The following is a 15,699-nucleotide window of genomic DNA, read 5'->3' on the forward strand; positions in this document are numbered from 1 at the left end:
TTCTTTCATGCTAATGAATGTAATGCATGCCCGAGCCTTGAGCATACTTGTAGGATTGGTAGGATGAAAAAAATAAAACATGACTTATCAATGATCTATAGAAAATACATTCTTAACTCAAGCAATCCGTTATAAACATGATACTGAATGAATTCATTTTCCATCAGAAGGGGGAACTGCTCAGGGATTAAAACTAATCACAGTCTTAAAATTCCCAGCCTCATTTATTTACCTAATGGTGAGCACAATTAGCTGTTACTGTATAAAGGCATGTCCCTGCTGGTGTCGTGTCTCAACCTCTATGCACAGGTTATGGCAGAGATATGAACTTCCAGGCACATAAAGAAGAGATGAATAATCGGAGGACATGGCATGCTGAGTGTGTTCTTTCTCTTTACTAGGCATTTGGGCCTGGACTTGGTGCCTCGAAAGGACTTTGAAGTAGTGGATTCAGACCAGATTAGTGTCTCAGATCTCTATAAAATGGTAAGAAAAATAATGCAGGGTAAGCTTGTTCCTACACACTTAATTCTTTTCTTCTTTGTTTTTTATTCCTAATTGCATTATAAAACAATATTGCTAAAGTTGTTCCTTTGTCTTTGTCCCAGTGAATATAAGGGATCTTCTTTTTGCTGACACTACATATCACCTTTGCTTTCTAAATGGAAATACTGTGTAAGGCTGTATTATAATATCCAGGAATCATTTATCAGTTGGTTTTACTAGTGAATGGAGCTCTTTCAGCCTGCATCAGTTACCAAATTCTGTCTCTCACCACCTCTTAAGAAGAGAAGGTAGAACTGTTGGTGGGAATGTAAACTGGTACAGCCCCTCTGGAAAACAGTGTCGAGGTTCCTCAGGAAACTAACAATAGAACTCCCCTATGACTCAGCAATAGTACTGCTAGGAATTTACCCAAGGGATACAGAAATGCTGATGCATAGGAGCACATGTACTCCAGTGTTCATAGCAGCACTCTCCACAATAGCTAAAACATGGAAAGAGCCTAAGTGTCCATCAACAGATGACTGGATCAAGAAGATGTGGTTTATCTATACCATGGAATACTACATGGCAATGAGAAACAATGAAATCTGGCCATGTGTAGCAACATGGATGGACCTTGAGGGTGTTATGCTGAGTGAAATAAGTCAGGCAGAGAAGGACAAATACCATATGTTTGCACGTATAGGAGGATTAGGAGGAACTTGACGGAGGAACAAGGGGGAGAAGAAGGGCGGAAATGGTGGGGGAAAGGGAGAGAGGCAAACCATGAGAGACTCTTGAATGCTGACAAAAACTGAGGACTGATGGATGTGGGGGGGAGGGGGGGTGGGCATGGAGGAGGGCACTTTGGGGATGAGCACTGAGTGTTATGTGGAAACTAATTTGACAATAAACTATTTGTAAAAAAAAAATAATAATCAAATAAAAAATAAAAAAAAGACAAAAAAAAAGTTGCTATAAACATTTAAGTATAAAAAAATAAAAAGAGCAGTTCATAAAATTCAAAAAAAAAAAAAGAAGAGAAGGTAGTTGAAGCTGTAAAGAGTTTATTGGTTAATGTAATGTATAGTAAGAGAAATAATGTAGTGTATAGTAAGAGATAGACCTGATACATCCTTAGCTGTCTATTGGCTGTTATTAAAATGTATTAGTTAATTGATGATGATGATTACATTTTACAGACTAACTGAGAAGGAACTAAAATTTAAAAAAAGTTTAAGGTAAAACAAACATCAGAACCCTCAGGTGATTCTTAAGCTTAAACTAAGGGACTGGGTAAAACCTCGCTTTGTGCAGTTATGTATTTGAGTATTTATTGAAAGTATTACAAGTTTCTCTTTAAGGAAAATGTAATATTTTAGGGAACTTTGAGGATACAAAGTATGTTGCCTGGTCAAGGACCTTTGGAAATTTGCCTAAATAATATACAAGTAACATATCAATTACTTGTGTATATTTGCTAGTGTATGAAAGCATTTGTGTGTAGTTACCCTAACTATGCTATGTTCAGTATGATAAGCATGAGATTTAGAGATTAAAGATGAACAAGGCTTATCCTGTCCCTCAAGAATATCACCATCTTGAGTATTGGTTCTTAACCCTTTCTGGGTCATGGAGATCAGCGAGAATTTCTTCCTAGGACAACACAAGTACGGTTTTGCATACAAAGTGTTACCCTCAATTTTAAGTAATTGACACTTCTGTCTGATATTTTCTCATGAAGTCCATACATGGCCCCCATGTTGAGAAACTACTCTAGTGGGATCAAAAAGACCACAAACAAGCAATTGTTATATATGTGCTACATGCCATAAAGATATTAAGATGTTGTTAGAGGGGGTGACTGATTATCTGGTACTGGCAAAAATCAGTGAAAGCTTCCAGAGACAGTAATACTTACGGTGAGCCTTGAGGGGTGGATGGGATCACCCACAAGACAAACAAGAAGGAGAGACATTCCAAAATGCAATAGAGCCTAAGTGTCCATCAACTGAGGAAGGGATCAAGAAGATGTGGTTTACCTATACAATGGAATACTACATGGCAATGAGAAAGAATGAAATCTGGCCATGTGTAGCAACATGGGTGGAACTTGAGGGTGTTATGCTGAGCGAAATAAGTCAGGCAGAGAAGGGCAGATACCATATGTTTGCACATATAAGAGGATTAGGAGGAACTTAATGGAGGGCCTGGGGGAGAAGAAGGGGATAAATAGTGGGGGAGAGGGAGGGAGACAAACCATGAGAGACTCTTGAATGCTGAGAACAAACTGAGGGCTGATGGGTGTGGGAGGGAGGGGAAGGGGGTGATGGGCATGGAGGAGGGCACTTGTGGGGATGAGCACTGGGTGTTATATGGAAACCAACTTGACAATAAACTACTAAAAAATAATAAAAAACAAAAACAAATGCAATAGAGAAGTGATAGTTCCAGATCAGATACTTGGGAACTTTGGCATGTGTTAATGTGTTAATGATTATGGGTAAGGCACAGAAGGAGGAGAGGGTCAGATCATGAAGAGTTTTGTAAGCCCCAAATTGCACTTTGTCTAGTAGTCTGATAGAGCTACAGGAGTAACATGATCGGATATGGGTTTCAAATGCTGACTCTGTCTATAGAGAATGTAAAATTCAGAAGACCAGAATCAGGAAAGAAAAAGACCACAGAAGTGATTCAGGCAATAAATAATGACTAGACAGCAATAAGAATGAAGCAGAAATGCAGAAGAGAATATAGATGTTAGTAAATAAAAATGATGAATTTTGATCAATTAGATGTGGAAAGTGAAGGGTGATTGAGAGTTTGAGGCTAAGACCTCCCCCTCAGAATGGGAGCTTAGAGTATGCTATTTTTGCTGAGGATTTTGCATTTTATCCCAAGTGTAACAGAAAGCCTGTGAAGGTATTTGAGCAGGAGAATCACATAATCTGGCTTACATTTTAAAAGGATCTCTCCAGCTGATGTGTGCAGAAGGACTGGAGTGGGGCAAGAATGGAAGCAGGGAGCAGCCATTCAAGCAAAAGATTTTAATTTTCAGTATTTGGGCTAGAGTTGGAGCAATGAAAGTGGTAAGAAATTATTGGATTTTGAATGTGTGTTGGAGATAAATCCATTCGGAGTTGGTGATAGATTGATTTGGTATATGTGTGCACAAAAAGAGGAAGGTCAGAGAAGAATGATTCCTATGTTTTGATCTTCCCAACTTTGACCCTGTAAATGTGTAATAGGAAATATTGTGGGAGAAACAGGTTTGGGAGTAGAGCAGTGAGGATCAATACATTAGTTTGGTTTTTTTTTCAAGTTTGAGATGACTTTTAGACTGCCAAACTGAGATGTTGAAAGTCTAGAGTTCAAAAGTGAAGCTCAGGTATAACAACTTTAGAATCATCAGAATATTATGTGGTATTTATTTATTTTCATTTTTTTAATGTTTTTTATTTATTTCTGAGAGAGAGAGAGTGTGAGCAGGGAAGGGTCAGAGAGAGAGGGAGACACAGAATCCGAAGCAGACTCCAGGCTCTGGGCTAGCTGTCAGCACAGAGCCTGACTCAGACCTCAAACCCACAAACCATGAGATCATGACCTGAGCTGAAGTCGAGCACTTAACCGACTGAGCCACCCAGGCGCCCCTATTATATGGTATTTAAAGATGTTGGATGAAACGACCATTCCCTTCCACAAACCTTCATACAGTAAAACCCAGTGTTCAGCAGATTTTACACAGCACTTCTGGACAGCTAAGCATCAGTAAACATTGGAGGAAACCTCCCACATAAAAGTCAGAGACCAGAACAAATACATGTGAAAAGAAATTTGAAGAAAGAGATAAGTCAGTAGAAGAAAATAGTGGTTGCTGTCTGCAAAGAGAAATCAGGGAACAGCCAAGAAACAGAGGGGAACAATCGAAGAAGCAAGTGAAAGAGCTCTAGAAAATTAAAATGAGATAACTATGGTAAACTTGATATAAATATTTGAAAACAGGATGACACCAACAAAAAATTAGCAATAGGAGAGAAATGTTAGGAAAGTTAGAGGTTTGATCCAAGAGATCCAATATCCAGATAATGGAGTTAAAAGAGAACAGCGATAAAGAAGATTACTGAAGAAATCCTATTAAAAACTTTTGCAGGGTAGTGATATCACCAAGATGGTGGAGTAGGAGATTCCATGCCCTGTCTGCCCATAAAGATTAACATTTAGACAGGCATGAATGAAAAATAGCTCTGGGAGAGCTCAGAAGAAAGCCATCATTTAAGAAGCTTCAGCAACACAGTGGAGCAAAACAAAACAAAAAACAACCTCAGAATAATCATACAAAAAGCATAGGAAAAACACTTTCATTTTGCTACATCATTCCATATGCCAGGCTGGCACTACTCAGCACCAAGAAGGAACTCTCTGGCCTAAAAGGGTTCCCCTCTCCAGGAAAAGGAGAAGAGAATAGGCGACCAGCTTTCTCAGCCCTTCAGGCACTGTATAAAGGATCCACTTCAGTTTTACCCCATCGAGAGGCTGGCAAAGCTGAGACATCCAGAGATAATTAGGAATAAGGAAAAGGGAAGGGGCTACCCATATCAGCCATGCGGCGAGAGTGACCATGGTTCCCACTGGCCTCCTCTGTATAGGATTCCAGCAGCCTTCATTTTCTTTTGAAGACTTCAACAACCCTTATAAATGCTGCAAACTCCCTCAGCTTTCATCACTGAGGACTTCGTCATGGACCCTAGGAAACTGTACATAGAACCCCAGCATCTTTCACCTTTAAAGAAACCAGTGGCCAGCAAAGCTGCCATAGAACCCCTGAAGGTTTTCTCACCAAGTTTTTCACTCTGCGGGAATTTGCATTTACAGATGCCAGCCCCCTAAGCACCTCCCCACCACTCTCTGGGGCATTAAATACGCAGCAGCTAGCCCTACCCTCTGTGGCTGTAACATGCCAGCTTAGATTCCCATGGCTAAATTCCATGGTTGTGCATATGTTCATATATAGCCCCTTCAGCTGTGTACCTCCTGGCCTGACTTCTGTCATTGGCCTTCATTGCCATGCACGCTCCCATGGTGAACTCCTAGATAGACAGGAGTATATGCCAACAACCAAGACCCCCACAGCTGCTTATGGGCCCAGATCTGCCCTTATACTTGTCAATGGCCTTCATTGCTGGAGACACCTAAAGCTAACCCCTGCAGCTATGCACCTGCATACTGCCAGTCCAGCCCCTGTCCCAGCCTCCACTGCCTCGTACAGCTGTGCAAAAGCATGCCAGTAACCAGGGCATCAGCCTCTTCTGCTGGTCCCATTACCTGTGTGTCTACAGCTTTCCCATAACACTTTGCAGATATCTGCACCTGAAGGTAAACACACTATTAGCTCTGGCCACCACTGCTGTCTGCCCAGGTTTTCAGCCACTGGATTTGGAAGAGCCACTGAGGACCCAACCAACCCATTGCAGACACTGCAGACCCTCGCAACTCTCCATAGAATCACATGGTTGTCGTTATTGTTGACCCATGTGGCCTATGCCAAGAGACACACACTCCCAGGCCCAGAATTGCTACATGCCCTGTACTTGGTACCCTGCACCACTAGACCCATTCTCTAGCATGCCCTTACCCATCATTGAAGATCTTTCCTCATCGAACTCAGTCAGTATGGTCTAGAAATGGTGACTGCTCTTTGCATACACAGACAACTATTCAAGAGTACAAGAACCACAAAGAATCAGGGAAATGTGACAAAACCAAAGGAACACAGAAAACTTTCAGTGACTCCAAAGAAATGGAGATACACAAATTGATGACAGATAATTCAAAGTAATTGTTCTAAGATGCTCAGAGGGCTTGTAGATCTCACAGAAAAACAGTTCAACAAAACTGGGTAAATAATAGAAGAACAAAATGAAAACTTCAACAAAAAATATAAAAAATGATGAAATAAATTTTGGAGCTGAAGGATACAAAGACTGAAGAATCAATAGAAAGCTTCAGAATCAGAGTGGACTCCCACAACTATATGGTCAACAAATCTTCAGCAGAGCAGAAAATACTCCAATGGAAAAAAGACAGTCTTTTCAACAAATGATGTTGGGAAAACTGGACAGAAACATGCAGAAGAATGAAACTGAACTACTTTCTTACAACATACACAAAAATAAATTCAAAATGAAAGACCTGAACATGAGACAGGAAACCATAAAAATGCTGGAAGAGAATACAGACAGCAACCTTTTGAACCCTGACCAGAGTAACTTCTCCCTAGACACATCACCAAAGGCCAGGGAAGCAAAAACAAACATGAATTATTGGGTCTTTTTATGTATATATGTATGTATGTATTTCTTATTCCTAGTAAATTATTTTGTTTCTTTTACAGTTTATTGTCAAGTTGGTTTCCATATAACATCCAGTGCTCAACAAGTGCCCTCCTTCATGCCCATCACCCTTTATCCCCTCTCCCCTACCCCCATCAACCCTCAGTTTGTTCTCAGTATTTAAGAGTCTCTCATGGTTTGCCTCCCTCCCTCTACCCAACTATTTTTCCCCTTCCCCTCCGCCGTGGTCCTCTGTTAAGTTTCTCCTGTTCCACAAATGAGTGAAAACATATGGTATCTGTCCTTCTCTGCCTGACTTATTTCACTTAGCATAACACCCTCGAGTTCCATCCATGTTGCTACAAATGGCCAGATTCCAATCTTTCTCAAATTGCCATGTAGTATTCCATTATATATATAAACCACATCTTCTTGATCCATTTGTCAGTTGGTGGACATTTAGACTCTTTACATGATTTGGCTATTGTTGAAAGTGCTGCTATGAACATTGGGGTACATGTGCTCCTATGTATCAGCACTCCTGTATCCCTTGGGTAAATTTCTAGCAGTGCTATTGCTGGGTCATAGGGGAGTTCTACTGTTAATTTTTTGAGGAACCTCCACACTGTTTTCCAGAGGGGCTGCACCAATTTACACTCCCACCAACAGTTTAAGAGGGTGTCTGTTTCTCCACATCCTCGCCAGCATCTATAGTCTCCTGATTAGGTCATTTTAGCCACTCTGGCGTGAGGTGGTATCTCAGTGTGGTCACTAAGAAAGTGACCACTTTCTTAGATTGTATACAAATATAACTTCAAAATGGATGAAAGACCTAAGTGTGAGGTAGGAAACCATCAAAATCCTGGAGGAGAAAAAAGGCAGCAACCTCTTTGACCTCAGCCAGAGCAACTCACCACTTACTAGATACTTTGCCAAGGGCCAGGGAAACAAAAGCAAACATAAACTATTGGGACTTAGAATAAAAAGCTTCTTCCAGTGAAGGAGACAATCAATAAAACTAAAAGACAGCCTACAGAACGGGAGAAGATATTTGCAAGTGACATGTCAGATAAAGGGTGGGTAGGGAGATAGGCTAAATGGGTAATTGGCAATTAGGAGGGCACTTTTTGGGATGAGCACTGGGTGTCATATATAAGAGATGCATCACTGGGTTCTACTCTTGAAGCTGAGGCTACACTGTATGTTAACTAACTTGAATTTAAATTAAAAAAAAAAAAACATACCACCACAGGTATATACACACACGTAGATGCACACACACATATACACACAATGGAATATTACTCAACCATCAAAAATGAAATTTTGCCATTTGCAGTGACATAGATGGAGCCAGAATGCATTATGCTAAGTGAAATAGGTCAGAGAAAGACAAATACCATATGATTTCACACATGTGTAATTTAAGAAACAAAACAGATGAATATGGGAAGTGGGGCAAGGGAAAAGAGGGAAACAAACTACAGGAAACTCTTAACAATAGAGAAGAAACTATGGGTTTATGGAGGAGGGTGGGTGGGAGATTGGCTACATGGGTGGTGGGTATTTAGAAGGATACTTGTTAAAGGTGAAAGATTTATATGATCTGAAGAGAAACCAGAGAGACCATAGGGGAGAAGAAGGGGAAAAATAGTTGGGGAGAGGGAGGGAGGCAAACCATGAGAGACTCTTGAATGCCGAGAACAAACCGAGGGCTGATGGGTGTGGGCGGGAGGGGAAGGGGGGTGATGGGCATGGAGGAGGGCACTTGTGGGGAAGAGCACTGGGTGTTATATGGAAACCAACTTGACAATAAACTATTAAAAAATAAATAAATAATTTTTAAAAAGGAGGATATTTGTTGGGATGAGCGCTCAGTGTTGTATATAAATGATGAATCACTGAATTCTTCTCCATAAACCAATATTGCACTGTATTTTAACCAACTAGAAATTAAATATAAATTTGAAAGAAAAAGAATATTTTACTGTATGGAGAATATTCTTTTTTTTTTTTTTTAAATAGTTTATTGTCAGGTTGGTTTCCATATAACATCCAGTGCTAATCCCAAGTGCCCTCCTCCATGCCCATCACCCCCCTTCCCCTCTTCCTCACCCCCATCAGCCCTCAGTTTGTTCTCAGCATTCAAGAGTCTCTCATGGTTTGCCTCCCTCCCTCTCCCCAACTATTTTTCCCCTTCTCCTCCCCCATGGTCCATCCATATGGAGGATATTCTTTTTTTTTTTTTTAATATTTTTTAATGTTTTATTTATTTCTGAGAGAGAGAGACAGTGTGAGCAGGGGAGGGTCAGAGAAAGGGAAACACAGAATCAGAAGCAGGCTCCAGGCTCTGAGCTAGCTGTCAGCACAGAGCCCGACATGGGACTCAAACCCATGAACCGTGAGATCATGACCTGAGCCGAAGTTGGACACTCAACCGACTGAGCCACCCAGGTGCCCCCATATGGAGGATATTCTTGAAAGGTATTTTATAGAACTGTAGAAGAAATAGGAAAGGACCCTATAATTTAAAACTAAGGTACCCTTTTTTTAATTTTTAATTTTTTAAATGTTTGTTTATTTTTGAGTGAGAGACTCAGAACATGAGCAGGGGAGAGTCAGAGAGAAAGGGAGACACAGAATCAAAAGCAGGCTCCTGGCTCTGAGCTGTCAGCACAAAGCCTGACGTGGGGTTCAAAGTCACGGACCACAAGATCATGACTTGAGCTGAAGTCAGATGAATGCTCATCTGACTGAGCTACCCCTGTGCCCCAAAAACTAAGACTTGTAAAACAAAAACAAAATGTAGTAGAAGAATGGAAGTGTAGTTGGAATACACTGTTTGGCTCACAAAGTATTTGTGTTAATTTTAATTAGCTATTCCTCTTTGGGGAATGTGGACACTTGAAAATTATGTAAGAGCTTCTAAATTATGGGGAGATCTAACAGAATACTCACATTATAACTTCCTGTCATGTTGTTATCTTTCCACATTAGTATGTGTTGGGACTGTGTTAGTCTTTTATCTTCTAGTGCTAATTAATATTTTTATTAGATCAGTGTACTTTCATTTCTGTACTTAATTGATTAAATTATTTGCTAGCAATAGAACATCATCTTATTAGTGATCTGACTAGGTAGGTCTTATATTTCCTTGTAAGACCCACAATACTTAACACAATTCCAAGCATATATAGCAGGCAATTAACTGTGACATTCAGTTGAATAGAATGTCTGAAGTTGCAGGATTTTTTCCATATTGGTAGACTTTTGTGGACTAAATGAACCAGAGACTTCAAAGGGCTGAAAATGCCTTCTGTACAGGGGAAATTTGGCAGAGCAGTAATGTAGTGCATACATTCTTTTTATGAGAAAGAAAAATTTATTCCATACTTGATCTTAGCCAAAAGGCTGAGAAACAATAGGAAATTTTATTCCAAACACAAAGGATACAAAAGCAATTTTAAGAGTATATTTTGTTTAATTATCTGGTAATAAATTAGAAAACTTGGATAAAACGAAAAAGTTTTCCTAGGGAAAGATAGGTAACCAGTATTAACAGACATACAGATTTAAAGGAAGTATTAGTATTTGACTTGCTAGACAGACATCTGGCCAGCCAAATATTTTTATATATACTCACAAAGGTCTTTGAATATATTATACTATTAATTAGAAAATATGATTGGAACATTAACAGCAAGAAATTCTATGAGGTTTATAACCAGGAGACAAATTGCTGAATGATTAGGTAATAACATTTTAAGCTCTATCGCATTAGGCTATATTTTTTTCCAAAAATGCAGTTTTAATTAATTTTTATTTTTGATGTATTTCAGATATAAAATGATTAAGGTACAGTCTTTTGCTCTTTGGGAGGGTAAAGTCTAAAGTTGAGTAGCAAACACATAGAAATAATACATTATAGCCTTAATACAGGTGGTGATGGTTCTGAAGAGGGATATATCAGCTGAATGCTGCCTGAAGAGGAAGTGGTTTTTCCCTATAGTGCCATGAAAGAGGTTCCAGAATGCCAGTTTTGATGCCTTAACCCTGGCCACCCACTCAGTGTTTGTTAGACTGGTTTGAGAGTTCTCCTTAAATTTGATGCTTCTGAAATCTAGAATAACATTTGTTATTGTCAGAAGGAATGTTTTACACTGAAATTAGCTGTAAACACCTATATATATATAATTATTTTTGAATATTTGTGTTTAAGATTGGTAATCATTTTTAAGAATTAATCAGTAAATCCACTTGAGAAGAATGACTTAGTATATCCCCTTAATGTGAAATAGAACAACGGAAAGCATTTTGGCCAATAACTTTCCCAGTGGGATATGGATCAATAAACCATAGAAAACTTTTTTTTTGAAAGCCTGATTTTTAAAAAATGTTTTGTTTTTTATTTTGAGAGAGAGAGAACACAAATGTGTGTGCATGGGCAAGTCAGGGGAAGGACAGAGAGAGAACCCTAAGCAGGCTCTGTGCTGTCAGTGCACATTACCCGAGCTGAAATCAAGAGTTGATTGCTTAGGGGTGCCTGGGTGGCTTAATCAGTTAAGCGTCCAACTTCAGCTGAGGTCATGATCTCATGGTTTGTGGGTTCGAGCCCAGTGTCAGACTTTGTGCTGACAACTAGCTCAGAGCCTGGAGCCTGCTTCAGATTCTGTATCTCCCTCTCTCTCTGACCATCCCCTGCTCACGCTGTGTCTCTCTCTCTCTCAGAAATAAATAAAAACATTAAAAAAGAAAAAGTTGGTTGCTTAACCAACTGAGCCATTCAGGCATCTGGAAAGCCTAATTTTTTAAAAACTTTTTTTGTATGTGTTTTCTTTTCTACATATACATTCTATGTGATGATTTCCCCAGCTGTTGGAGGCCCATTTTATTATATTTAATATGTATCATGGGGAATGGATAAAGAAGATGTGGTTTATATGTATGATGGAATACTACTTGGCAATGAAAAAGAATGAAATCATGCCATTTGTAGCAGAGTGGATGGAACTGGAAGGTATGCTAAGTGAAATAAGTCAGTCAGAGAAGGACAAATATCACATGTTTTCACTCATATGTGGATCTTGAGAAACTTAACAGAGACCATGGGGGGAAAGGAGGGGGGAAAATAGATACAAATAGAGAGGGAGGGAAGCAAACCACAAGAGACTCTTAAATACAGAGAACAAACTGAAAGTAGATGGGGGCGTGGGGGAGAGGGAAAATGGGGTGATGGGCATGGAGGACGAGGGCACTTGTTGGGGTGAGCAGTGGGTGTTGTATGTAAGCCAATTTGACAATATATTATATTTTTAAAAATACGTATCATGGGAACATATAGTCCCATCAATGACATTAATAATTAATAACTTACGAATATAGCTAATGATATACATGAATATTTAATAATTAGCAAATATAGCTAGTAAAATACATTTAAATTAATTTTTAATTGTATTCAGTTTTCCAAATGCACACATTTAACCCCAAATAAAAGAAATGAAAACAGTCTACTCAGCAACCATTCTTCCTACCCATGTGATGTAAAATAGTTCAAATGAGTGCTGTCTCACACTTCTAGGGCCCAAAGAGAGCAGATAGAAACTCTCATTGTTGAGTTTACCAAGACCAGGGACTGAATTGTTGTGAACACACAATTACTCCTACTTCTGAATGTTACTGACTTTTCTACATAACTACTTATTAAGAATAATACCTATAATGATAAAATAGGACTGATCAGCCACTTAACAATATGAAAGGTATCATACCAGATTAATCTGCATAAAACCCTATGAGGCTGAGTTTAGCACAAAATGTTATCCTCGCTTTTATATGAGCAAACACAAAGGTGAGTCAAGATTTAAAACCAGGTGTTCTCACTTCTGCACTTAGGTCCCTAACTACTGTGCCATGCTGCTTCCTGTTAGGTAATTTGAGCCTCACAGTAACTGAGAGAAAGACAATAAAAGCTTTTATCTAAGTTTTACAGTTGAGGACAATGTCTCTTGGAGAGAGTAAGCAATTTATCTGATTTCACAACCCATTTACATTTAGCTGGGATTGGAATCTGCTTCTTCTAACATCAGCCAGCAGCAAAGGAACAGAGTGTTGGGGGTGAGGGGTACTTCAGGGTAAAGACTACACATCCTCCAGTGTAAAGAGCCTACAGAAGTTGGATCTTGCAACTCAGGATGTGGTAGAGGGTGTGGAGCAGACAGCACCAAAGCAAAAATCTAGTAGCATGCTCTCATCACTTAGCTGGTACTCTGAGCTGTAAAGGCTTGGGTTTGAATCCAGACTTTGCCACCGTCTTGCTACATGATCTTCAGCACATCACTTTCTCACACCAAGCTTTAGTTGTCTCCATCGAATACAAATAGCATTGTTCTTAAAAGGTTATTAGAATTAAATGAAAACATATATGCAAAAGACTACAGAATGCACAGCATATAGGGTGCTGAATAAAAGTTTCTTTCCCAGTTGAGTGAATTTTTCTTTCTTTCTTTCCACAGCACTTATCTAGCCGGCAGAGTGTACAGCAAAGCACATCCCAGGTAAGCAGCTTAACTAGGCCTCCCAATATTTTCCTTACCGCTTTCTTTTAAGAAATCACAGCATGGGGGGGCGCCTGGGTGGCTTAGTCGGTTAAGCGTCCGAATTTCACTTAGGTCATGATCTCGCGGTTCGTGGGTTCGGGCCCCGCGTCGGGCTCTGTGCTGACTGCCAGCTCAGACCCTGGAGCCTGTTTCAGTCTGTGACTCCCTCTCTCTCTGACCCTCCCCTGCTCACGCTGTCTCTCTCTCTCTCTCTCTCTCTCTCCTAGAAATAAATAAAACATTTAAAAAAAAGAAATCACAGCATGGGGATGCACCAGCCAATGATAGCCACCCCTGAGGTCTTGATTTTGTGGTGCCTTTCATCTAAATGGCCCTGATCTCTAAGCAGATTTGCCCAGTCTCCACTTACTCTGTACAAATTTACTTCAGCACAATTGAAATAGACTGGGAGACTAAAATGAATCCACCTGGGAGAAAACAGAAGTGTCATTTAGAATGGTAGCTATTACCATCTAACAATGTAAATCAGGCCTATCAGAGTGGCAGTGTCTCCAAGAAATAACTTTGAATTTAGAAGTTTATGGAGAGTTTAGAAATTTGTGACCTTGTGGAGATTTTAAGTTCACTCATAAATTGGAATTACTGTCCCTATATCTCCTTCACTCAGTTTACTTCTCCCAGCTGCATATTTGCCCACTTCAAACCAAGTATATTGATGCAGCACTACCTTACTAGCAGAGAAAACATCTTCTGTCTCTCTTAAATGATCCCCTTTGGTAGTATGAGGAAAGCTAGTCACTAAGTTTTCATTTTATTTATGACAAATGCATGAATAACTAAAATAGGAATCACTGATTTTTGTCTTCCTCATTAGGTAGATACAATGCGCCCACGTCATGGGGAAACCTGTCGGATGCCAGTGCCACATCACTTCTTCCTCAGCCTGAAGAGTTTCACCTACAATACCATTGGGGAAGATACCGATGTCTTCTTTTCCTTATATGATATGAGAGAAGGCAAGCAGATCAGGTAAAAGATACTAGAAGTTGTAGTGAGGTTGAGATTGTATAAGGATGGTATTATCTGGGTCATAAGCATCTCTGGCCTTCAGAGAAGGTAGATGACAGAAGGGAAAACAAGATTAGGTAACCTCCTCTTTCTTAGCAGGGAGTTTTGCCTCAAATCCCAGTTTACCTCGAAGTCACATGTAGCCTCTTTTTTTTATCCTATGCCTATTTCCACATGGAAGTTCGAACTCCAGTCTTGTCTGTTACCATCTTAGGGAGAGAAAAGGATGCATCTATTCAGTGCCAGAGAAAACACACGGGAGAAACATAGAACAAAGCAAATTTAGCAGAGAGGTCCAGCTCCAGAATGCAGGAAGCCCTGGGCCCTGTCTTGCTGCATGTGGGAGACAGGGTAATAGGTTAATAGTGTCCTTTCTAAGAGCAGCCAAACCCTAAATGCTGTTCCAGCCCTGCAAAGGGGAGAGCATCTTCTGGACTGAAGGGAAGGTTGATCTTATTCCCTCATTCCTCTTTACCTTGGATTGGAAGAGAGGCCACAGAATGGATCTGATATGCAGCAGACCATGTATCTGAGAAGAGCAGTGAGGCCTTTAAGCATGTGCAAGTACAGTGGTGCTTTCATCGTGAAAGGTGGGGAGTAGTCAAGGAGACACTCCAGGTTTCTGTTCCTCTGCAGGCCAGCAAGGCTCTGATGGGGTGAGATGATCTTTATAGCTAAATTGGAATTTTAGGGCATCCAGCATTTCTCTGTGGTCGTCTTCTACGCTGGGCAGGGAGAAAGTAAATTTGGGGATGCTTTTATATTGCTTGGAAACTTCCTGTATTCAGAGTGCTTTATGGGTTTTTTACTTTGTTTTGTTTTGTTTACTTAAAATTTGAAAGAATAGTTTCATTTTTCCAATTGCATGTTATATATGGGAAAATTAAAAATGGAAGTTATAATAGTACAAAAGAAAAGCAGTTAGTTTGCATGTTCCACAGTACCTTGGTCTTGACATACCTTGCCCCCCCCAATTTTTTTTTATTTTATTTTATTTTATTTTATTTTATTTTATTTATTTTTTTTACAAATAGTTTATTGTCAAATTAGTTTCCACATAACACCCAGTGCTTATATCCATGAGTGCCCTCCTCCATGCCCATCCCCCCTCCCCTCTACATCCATCAGTCCTCAGTTTTTGTCAGCATTCAAGAGTCTGTCATGGTTTGCCTCTCTCCCTTTCCCCCACCATTTCCCCCCTTCTCCCCCTTCTTCCTCAGTTAAGTTCCTCCTAATCCTCCTATACATGCAAACAT

At 39.8% G+C, this 15,699-nt stretch overlaps 1 protein-coding gene across 1 annotated transcript in view; it reads left to right on the plus strand.

The window, feature by feature from the left end:
- Window positions 1–401: 401 nt before the first annotated feature.
- Window positions 402–15,699, plus strand: part of DOCK3 (dedicator of cytokinesis 3) — a gene marked incomplete at its 5' end in the record, with an annotated part of 183,663 nt that continues 168,365 nt past the window's right edge. The window contains 3 exons of the mRNA XM_039243629.1: window positions 402–486; window positions 13,331–13,372; window positions 14,250–14,404. Of these exons, the coding sequence (XP_039099560.1) occupies window positions 402–486; window positions 13,331–13,372; window positions 14,250–14,404 (282 nt within the window). The remainder of the gene's footprint in view (window positions 487–13,330; window positions 13,373–14,249; window positions 14,405–15,699) is intronic.

Source organism: Hyaena hyaena, unplaced genomic scaffold (genome assembly GCF_003009895.1).
Source record: "Hyaena hyaena isolate Hyena2069 unplaced genomic scaffold, ASM300989v1 scaffold_231, whole genome shotgun sequence".
NCBI classification, from domain to species: domain Eukaryota; kingdom Metazoa; phylum Chordata; class Mammalia; order Carnivora; family Hyaenidae; genus Hyaena; species Hyaena hyaena.